The sequence below is a fragment of the Uranotaenia lowii genome, chromosome 2 (assembly GCF_029784155.1).
Source record: "Uranotaenia lowii strain MFRU-FL chromosome 2, ASM2978415v1, whole genome shotgun sequence".
NCBI classification, from domain to species: Eukaryota; Metazoa; Arthropoda; class Insecta; order Diptera; family Culicidae; genus Uranotaenia; species Uranotaenia lowii.
This window is the reverse complement of record NC_073692.1, coordinates 35,902,693-35,912,614: the sequence shown is the minus strand read 5'-3', so window position 1 is coordinate 35,912,614 and position 9,922 is coordinate 35,902,693. Positions and strand designations below refer to the sequence as shown.

Sequence of the window (9,922 nt, the reverse complement as noted above, 5' to 3'; positions counted from 1 at the left end):
ATCAACCCTTCGTTTCAAAAAGTAACAAATTTGCAACAATTAATTCATGGAAAAAGAGAAAAATCGTTTTTTTTTCTTGATGTACTCATCATTCCCAACTGCTAAAAACAATTTTTAAGGAAATATAAAAAATCATAAAATGAAGGGTTAATTTTAACCTTTTTTTTAAACTTATCTCGAAAACTAGAGCTGACAAAAAAATGAATTAGTTTAATCAGTTCTGAGATTACTTACACCATAGAAAAATGGGAATTTTGTTTTTTTTTCTGTGTTAAGTGTGATGCTATTTTGAGACATTTCTTAGGCAAATCATGCCAAACATTGATTAAATTGGGTCATTTTACTTCTAAACTAGCCATACACACAAAACTTTCGAGGCCGGAAATTAGCAAAATTTTGCTCAAATTTGACCAGCTAAGTACTTAGCAATCAATTTAGCAAATTTTTTTAACTAAAATTTTAGCAAAATACAAAAAAGTGTCCTGACTAGAAGTTTACTAATTGTATAGCAAAATAAAAATTGTTTGCTAAAATGTTAGCAACTTTTTTTTTAAATATAATTACTAGAAAATGAGTAAAATTTAAAATTTCATTATTTTTTATGAACGGGATTTCTTTCTCGGATATAATAAATAAGAATTAATGTGCTTTTATCTTCTATTCTTTTTTATTTTTGCTTGCATTTCCCTGCGGGTCTTATCTCTTCGGACTTTTCTTTTCACGATCAATTGAAAATGTTGACACCGGTATTAGTTTGGCGGCATGGTGGTCAGTTAGTTCCTGAGAAGAAAAAGAAAGTTAGTCTAATGTTATAAACATACATAGAAATAGCTATTACCATAAGTTTCATCTCGGGAAGTTTTCCAGTTTCTTCCATCATCGCGTACTTGAGGCATGCAGTGTCACCACGATGTTTCAGACATCTCCGTCAACAAAATCTGAAAAACAAATAATTATTATAACTTTCTATGCTGTCGCATATACATTGAAATTATAATAGCTAGACGGCCAGATTCTATTTTGATTTCCTGATAGCAATAATTTTTCTTATTTGGGGTTGTTGTAGTAAGTAAATTTGGTGATAAAATAATGTAACCACATCGAAATATTATTTTGCATTTAAATGCAATTGCGGAGTTGGAACATCGCAAGGGAGAGAGGGGGATGATATTTGTTCCAGCCCAATCAATACGAAGTAGATACTATTCGTTACACATTTACATTCACGTTCAAATACTATAGGTACTCATCCATTTTACATTCAAATAAATATTTACTATAAGAACTCAAAATCTTTAAAAACTGATTACTTTCATAATTTGAAAATTCAATTGGACTGTTGAAGACTTGTCTAAATAAAAAACACTTACCCAGTAAAAAATCCTCACTGAAACACCCAGGACGTAATAAGATAATTTTTAGCTCACAAATAATCACCGTCCTCATTCTTTTCGAATCCGGATTCAAGCTCTCCTAACTAGGATCGTTTTATATCCTTTCTGAAAAAACAAGGGGTAAAATTTTAATATTCTTTCAAACTCAAAAATAACATCAAACTCCCTAGCACTTTTTCATACAATGCCATATACCCCCCAGGGGGTTGTCCCTCACCAAAACAGCCTTCCGAAATCGGTGTGTTGAAACCGGGAATGCAAGAACTGCCATCTCGGAATTAAACCACTTGAAAATGCAGCGCAAGTGGAAACGGCTCACAGACGACCCAAATGATGAACAGTAACTCCCGGGTCGTGATCCCGTCAGAGCCAAGAAAGCTGACAGACGCGGCAACAACCGTCGTTGAAAACTATTCCCATATGTTTCCAGAACTTTCTTTTTTCGATAATAATTATTTTAATAACCGTCGGAAAACGGAACTCTTGGAACCGGGAACTAATTTGATCCGAAATGTTTTGAAATCGCGACCGAACGAACGAATTTAATCGGAATAATTTTAACAAAACAAAACTCGATTGCGCAAAACTTCTTCTTTTTCTTTGTTTTGGTTAGCTGCTCGCTGATCTGACATTTGCTGAAATAAAGCAAAATACGACCGCGGTTGGAGTCCATGCTACCGTAAATACTAAATTCAGCAGTAAATGGGTTGTTTTTACTCAATTTGAGCGAATTTAAAGATAAAATTAGAAAGTGCTAACTCATTAGTAAAAAAAAACTTTTGCTAACGGAAAGTAACAGCTAATTTTTGCTAAGTGGAGCCTCGAAAATTTTGTGTGTACATTACCAAAGTAATAAGATATTCATGATACAGCCTTAGAAAGCCTTTCCCATTAAATTTTTAAAAAAATATGAAATCTGTCAAAATCTGTAAATTTTTAGAAAAAAATTTTCAATCTGTAACATTAGCGAATCTGTTTCAAAATCTGTAAAATAATGAATTTATCATGATTTTGAAACCTTGCTCAACATTTCAATGCAATGATTTCATACGGAACTTCAAATAAAAAAATTACTATTTAAAGGAAAAAGGAAGCTTCACGACAAAATTTAAATAAATTTTTAGCAAACTTTTCGAGAATGGACACAGGAAAAAAAATCGCTATGGTTAAACTCCACACACAAAACTTTCGAGGCTCCACTTAGCAAAAAACAGCTGTTACTTTCCGTTAGCAAAATTTCTTTTTTACTTCTGAGTTAGCACTTTTCCAAATTGTCATGACTTTTGCTGGATTTGAGTAAAAAACACCCATTTACTACTTATTTTAGCATTTGTAGTAGCACGGACTCAAACTATTAGCCTGTGCACAAACCGCGGTCTTGGAGTGCTGAAATTTTAGAAGGGCGACACAAGCGGGAACCTGTCAAATATTTTTTGTTTTTATTTTGCACCGGTGCGAGGGTGAAAATATTTGGAAGCTGTTACAGTTAGCTGGAATATTTAATGCCTTTTTCCGGAAGATCGATCCGGTAAAGCACAAAGAATAAACCGGCCTTTGAGCACGCATACCACAATCCGGATTCAGTCCAAAAATTCCTTGCTGGAGGTCGGTATGGAACGGATTCCCATATTTGCCAACAGTAAAAGTACATCACGGTTGAGTTATATTGATTTTATATTATTCTAAAGACATTTCATTACTTCCAGATCTTTCTGTGTATGTGATACCAGGGTGAGAGGAAACGATGCCAGCTGAAAGTCTTTCTTTAGTCTCCCCGGTGGGGCAGCAGGGCAGCAGTTTTCCTAAAAAAAAAACTGGAGACAAGGTAAGTGAATGAGTGTAAAAGTAGGTACCTGATGAACAGGCAAAAACTGTTTACAGTGCTCCGTTTGAGCTCGGAACTCGATTTTTCAGTTGCCTGCCTTCCGGAACAGTAAAACTACTGTTTGCGAGTTTTGAACTCCAATTTTCGAACGCTTCGTCATCGAGCTTCAAACTCGAATTGTTCCAGAACGCAGCAAATTGAAAATATGAGTTTCGGATTCGAACGGAGCACTGCGACAAGTTCTAACTATTCCGGGCAAGCTTTTCCTGAAGGAACAGATAGACTTTGAAAGAACTCTTATTTTGTTTTATTTTTTACAGGAATTCTTGGGAGTCGTCAATCTGGTTACTGTGTGGTTGCGCGGGCAGCTGGGCCTTGCGCTTTGATATTGATGTTTTAAGTTATCTTCCATTCAGAGACAGGTAAGTTCAAATATGCATTATTTATTGCCTTCAAAAGAACCCATATTCATTGAGCTCTCGCTAAGAATCGAGCCCATAAAAAATTGTAGTATTTGAAATTTATTAAGTATAAGTAATAGCAAAATGCCTGATTTGATGTTTTTAGAGCGACATTTTCCGAACACTTATCTTAAAGTCAATATCCTCTAAATACTAAACTAGCTTTCCTTTAAATATTCAGCTAATGATGTTTTATATTAACATTCCATTCGTACGATCCGTTTCAACTAATCGTACGGTAATACGGGTTAAACTGTTTGGTACGTTCGTAACTACTTGTGGCATCCTACTACTTGTAAACAAACAAGTAGTAGCATGCCACAAATTGTTTCTTTTAACATAAATATACTTCTGCCTCAATTCATATTTTCAATTCTTAACTCAATTTCTCTGTTATAAAATTTCAGCTAAGCTGATTGGTCCGGCCTGTAATTATTGGTTGATGGCCAAGCCATGTCACGGTTCACTACCAAGCTAATCCGGTTTACGCATTCCCGAAGGCTTTTCCTTTGATTATTTTGATGACTTTTGAGCAAATCTTCGTAAGTTTAAAATTCGTTCTAAGGGCTTTTTTAAAATTTTATTCTAACCACATTGCTTTTTTTGTAGAATGGTATCGGCCTCACTCCGAAAATCGAATGTCAGTGAAAGTGGTTTAATGGCTTCTGTCGAATGTCCTCTGTTATAACTTCCTCCCTACCATCATCGAATCTCCGGATACCATATAGTTGGCAAGAAGCTACTCCGGACTCCGGATAACACTGTCAGTTACGAGACAGTACCAATAACAAAATATACGGTGTAAAGTGTGAGTAATAAAATTTTCTTTGTTGCTGCTGTTTTTGCATACAGTTGTATTTTTTTTCTTAATAAATTGGAACAATCAAATTGCAACGATCTTTTTATTTAAAAACTAAATAACGGTAACTTTGAAATTTAAAATTTACTAAAATTATAGTAATTTCTGAGGCAAACAAAAATGTTACTAAAATTTTAGCAAACAACGCATTTGTTTACTGAAAAATTAGTAAAAATTTAGTCTGGACACTTTCGGCTATTTTGCTAAAAATTTAGTACAGTGAGCATTCTATACAAGCAACTAATCTGAACCAATTTTTTCAAAAAAGTTTCTTATGTAGAAAAAGTTGCTTGTATAGAAAAAAGGAGTATAAATTTTAAGAAAAATCAATTTTGTGATTTATAGATAAATAAGCAGTTTTATATTTTATTACATAGTTAAAATATGTCGTTATTGCCGTTTACACATAACGCCAAGAGTGTTGACAGAAGGTGCTTTCGATACCGTTGCTTAAGGGATTTATGACATTTTGGTCATAAGTTTGCAACAAGGGTGTATTGTTGGGTGGAAAAAAAAACCTTAAAGTTTTCATCATGGGAAAAAGTGTTTGCTGTCCCATGACAGGTGGCATTATCGACCAATAAAATTGCTTTTACTGGTAAGCCTTTAGCTTTTAAGTGACGAGAAACTTCAGGGATGAATAAATCGTTGTACCACTCCTTAAAAAGCGCAGAAGTTTGCCAAGAATTTTTGGATGATTTTAATACAGTGGTAAATTTACATTTTTAAAACACCGCGGATTTTTAGATTTTCCAATCATCATCAAATCGAATTTATGCGTCCCAGTTGCATTTACACAAGGCATAATGGTGACCCTTTCATTCATGGATTGCCGTCCTACAGCAGTTTTTTCGAAAACGGTAGCGTTTGTTTTCTTGTGCAAACCTTTGTAAACCAGACCGGTTTCGTCACAATTGTAGATCTGTTCCGCTGAAAACCCATTTTCGGCAATAATCTTTTCGAAATCGCTTGTAAATGTAGCAACACTCTCAGCATTGCAGGAAAGTTTTTCACCGGTAACCGTCAAAATTCTTAAGCCGTGGCGTTTTTTTGAATTTATCGAGCCAGCCATCACTGGCTGAAAATTCTTCGTGTCCATTGAGTGACCTTTTAAAATCTAGTGCTTCTCGTTTGAAACCAATTCGTTTGCTTCTCTCCGTAGTAAAAACCATGCGTATAGTTTATCATCAAGATCAGGATTTTTTAATGGCTTCATTCGCTTGATTTTTTTTTTATTAACATACGTTTTTGAGGTGAATTCTTCCAAGTTTTCTTTATTATTTTTTATCCTCGTTAAAGTCGACTTATGGATGTTGTAGCTTCTGCAGATCTCTGTCGGTGTCTTGCCATCTTGGAGTTCATTTAAAATGTATAATTTTGTTTTCAAAGAAATTTATACTCTGCCTTTCTTCTCCATTTTTACGGAAGAATAAAAATGAAAATGAAAAATAAAACCATGGTTGCTTGTACAGAAATTTTGGAATAAAAAAAGTTGCTAATGCAGAGGTTGCTTCAATAGAATGTTGCTTGTGTAAAGGTTGCTTATAAAGAATGCTCACTGTAATTTTTTTTTGCTAATTTCATTGCTAACTTTTTAGCTGGTCAAATTTGAGCAAAATTTTGCTAAATTTCGGCCTCAGAAATTTTGTGTGCATGCACACAAAACTTTCGGGGCTCCACTTAGCAAAAATTCACTGTTACTTCCCGTTAGCAAAATTATTTTTTTACTTTAGAGTTAGCAAAAAGCTAAATTTGCTTGATTTGAGCAAAAATTAATTTTTCTGGCCGCTTTTCTTTTGAATAACAGCCGCCTTTACCGCCGAAAAGAAAACATAAGTTCGGTTACGGAAATTCGGTGCCAGCGGTGATTTTGATGACCAAGCGGACGACGACCAAGCGGATTTATACTGGAAAGCAAACAGGTAAAGACCAATCTAGACGTAAACAAACTTTTTGAGCTTTTTCATAAGTAAATTTTCCATTTTTACCAGGATGGCGCTCCCAGCGAATACAACATCAAAGCCGGGGATTCACCGAAGAGGTTGCCAAGTATCCGAACATGCTTAATGTCGGTCGACGATGGAAACATCCGGAAACGAACGGTCGACCTACCCACATCCGGAACAACCCGATCCAGGCGCTAGGAAAAAGTAATTATTGGTAAAGTTCGATAAAGTATTCACAACGCTGGTGGACAAGTGTAAATCCAGAAAATAAATTAAAGTGAATGGTGAAAGCATCAGTGTTTTTTTTTATTTTAAATTTGATAACCTCCCTGCGTTTCTAAAGGAGAAATTATAAATTTTGTAAACAAAAATTCTGGGCGGTTTTTTTCTTCGGATTTTGCTAGAAATTTGAGTAAAAATTGCGGCGGCTAACTTTTTCTCCGGTTTGCTAAAATTTTAGTGAAAAAATATTGCTAAATTGATTGCTAAGTTTCTAGCTGGTCAAATTTGAGCAAAATTTTGCTAAATTCCGGCCTCGAAAATTTTGTGTGTGCACACAAAATTTTCGAGGACGAAAATTAGCAAAATTTTGCTCAAATTTGACCAGCTAGAAAGTTAGCAATCAATTTAGCAATTTTGTTCTACTAAAATTTTAGCAAAATAGCAAAATGTGTCCTGACTGAATGTTTACTAATTTTCAAGCAAACAAAAACCTTTGTTTGCTAACATTTTAGCAAAATTTATTTTTCTAACGTTTGCTAGAATTTGAGCAAAATCCAAAATTAAATTATTTTCAATCGAAAGGTTTTCAAATATTAAAAAGTGAGATTTGTTTTTTTTTATCTTCTCTTTTATTTTTGTTCGCATCACTCCGCGAGTTTCGAAAAGTGTATTCCATCATCGCGTTCTTGAAGCTTTTACTACACACAAAATTTTCGAGGACGAAAATTAGCAAAATTTTGCTCAAATTTGACCAGCTAGAAAGTTAGCAATCAATTTAGCAATTTTTTTCTACTAAAATTTTAGCAAAATAGCAAAATGTGTCCTGACTGAATGTTTACTAATTTTCAAGCAAACAAAAACCTTTGTTTGCTAACATTTTAGCAAAATTTATTTTTCTAACGTTTGCTAGAATTTGAGTAAAATCCAAAATTAAATTATTTTCAATGGAAAGGTTTTCAAATATTAAAAAGTGAGATTTGATTTTTTTTATCTTCTCTTTTATTTTTGTTCGCATCACTCCGCGAGTTTCGAAAAGTGTATTCCATCATCGCGTTCTTGAAGCTTTTACTATACATCTCCACCAATGAAATCTGAAAAACAGAAATAATTTAGTTAAGTGCATTTCATATTAGGATCTTATAGAATAGAAATAAAACTATAATAGGTAGACAGTCTATTTTTTTTTGCTAGCTGATAGTAAGAAACACTGACCACCAACAGGTAAACCACACCACCCGGCGGAACCACTACTGCTGCTTCCGGGTTCGGTTTTGCGCTTCACACTTTTCTCCTCCTTTCTGGTTATCGTGTACCGGTATGTGCAGCGTTAGGATTCCGCGATTTTCCACTGATTACCGAACCGGTAACCGTTCCGCTGGAGGGAGAATGCGGCTACTTCTGCAACATTCTCTAACACGAGCTGCTGTTGATCCTGGAAAAGTTCGGAAACCTGGTTAGTCGTTGCCGATTTTAGGATTGGAAAGCTTAATATTTCTGTTATTTTTTTCCTTTTAACCACTATTTTATGTACTACTTACCAAATTCAAATTCAAATTAAAAGACGAAAACTGAGGAGCGAAACAAAAATATTTTTACCCGCGCGCGGTGCAAAACAAAAACAAGAATAATCTGACAGGTTCCCGCCTGTGTCGTCTTTCTAAAAATTGAGCACATAAAGAACGTGGTTTGAGCACAGGCTAAAAGTTTGAGTCCATACTACTTCAAATGCTTAAATTAGTAGTAAAATGGTTATTTTTACTCAAATTGAGCAAAAGTCATGACAATTTGGGAAAGTGCTAACTCAACAGTAAAAAAAAAATTTTGCTAACGGAAAGTAACAGCTCATTTTTGCTAAGTGGAGCCTCGAAAGTTTTGTGTGTATACATCTCCACCAATGAAATCTGAAAAACAGAAATAATTTAGTTAAGTGCATTTTATATTAGGATCTTATAGAATAGAAATAAAACTATAATAGGTAGACAGTCTATTTTTTTTTTTTGCTAGCTGATAGTAAGAAACACTGACCACCAACAGGTAAACCACACCACCCGGCGGAACCACTACTGCTGCTTCCGTGTTCGGTTTTGCGCTTCACACTTTTCTCCTCCTTTCTGGTTATCGTGTACCGGTATGTGCAGCGTTAGGATTCCGCGATGTTCCACTGATTACCGAACCGGTAACCGTTCCGCTGGAGGGAGAATGCGGCTACTTCTGCAGCATTCCCTAACACGAGCTGCTGTTGATCCTGGAAAAGTTCGGAAACCTGGTTAGTCGTTGCCGATTTTAGGATTGGAAAGCTTAATATTTCTGTTATTTTTTCCTTTTAACCACTATTTTATGTACTACTTACCAAATTCAAATTCAAATTAAAAGACGAAAACTGAGGAGCGAAACAAAAATATTTTTACCCGCGCGCGGTGCAAAACAAAAACAAGAATAATCTGACAGGTTCCCGCCTGTGTCGTCTTTCTAAAAATTGAGCACATAAAGAACGTGGTTTGAGCACAGGCTAAAAGTTTGAGTCCATACTACTTCAAATGCTTAAATTAGTAGTAAAATGGTTATTTTTACTCAAATTGAGCAAAAGTCATGACAATTTGGGAAAGTGCTAACTCAACAGTAAAAAAAAAATTTTGCTAACGGAAAGTACAGCTCATTTTTGCTAAGTGGAGCCTCGAAAGTTTTGTGTGTGGAAATTTTAAATGGAAGTGATGATGAAAAATACCATATCATCGGGTCGAACAAAAAAGGATTTTTCTCAAAAAAAAAAAGGTTGAAATCTTTTTACAAACCGTAGAAAGACTTTCGATAATTTCGTTTCTAATAAATAGAAGATAATATTTTTTTGTAAAAATGAATATCTGCTAAATATTTAAATTCAATTAAAACATTATTGGAAAATGATCAAAATTTAGTGACTAACTTGTTCACTTTCGGCTAGTTTGATCAACTTATTTAAAAAAAAAGTTTATGCAAGTTTATGAATTCGATTTATTTATCCTTTTGTTATTGTCAAAAATGTTTGATTATAAAAAGTACCGTAAAGCTCTGCAAACCATTGCTACTTAAATTTTATTTTCAATGCGGCCCGCCGAAAGAATTCTAAATTAAAAGTGGCCCGTTGCTTAAAAAGGTTGCTCACCCCTGATGTAGCCCAAATAACTTAGAAATTAACCAAAAAAAAAAATTTTAAAACAAATTTTTTATGATGATCA

The 9,922-nt window shown here is 34.4% G+C and overlaps 1 protein-coding gene across 5 annotated transcripts in view; it reads right to left on the bottom strand.

Moving 5' to 3' along the window:
- Window positions 1-364: 364 nt before the first annotated feature.
- The window catches only part of LOC129746181 (uncharacterized), a 48,535-nt gene continuing 38,977 nt past the window's right edge, over window positions 365-9,922 (bottom strand). The window contains exons 4-6 of one of the 5 annotated variants that reach the window (XR_008737259.1): window positions 1,371-1,499; window positions 839-938; window positions 375-780 (exon numbers count right to left, since the gene is read on the bottom strand). Coding sequence is in view for 3 of the 5 variants with exons in the window: in XM_055739723.1 (XP_055595698.1) it covers window positions 8,848-8,952 (105 nt within the window). In the remaining 2 variants the exon portion in view is untranslated. Of the gene's footprint in view, window positions 1,500-8,745; window positions 8,953-9,922 lie in introns of those variants that run through there. The other 4 variants (XR_008737260.1, XM_055739724.1, XM_055739725.1 and 1 more) reach the window with 4 other exon arrangements.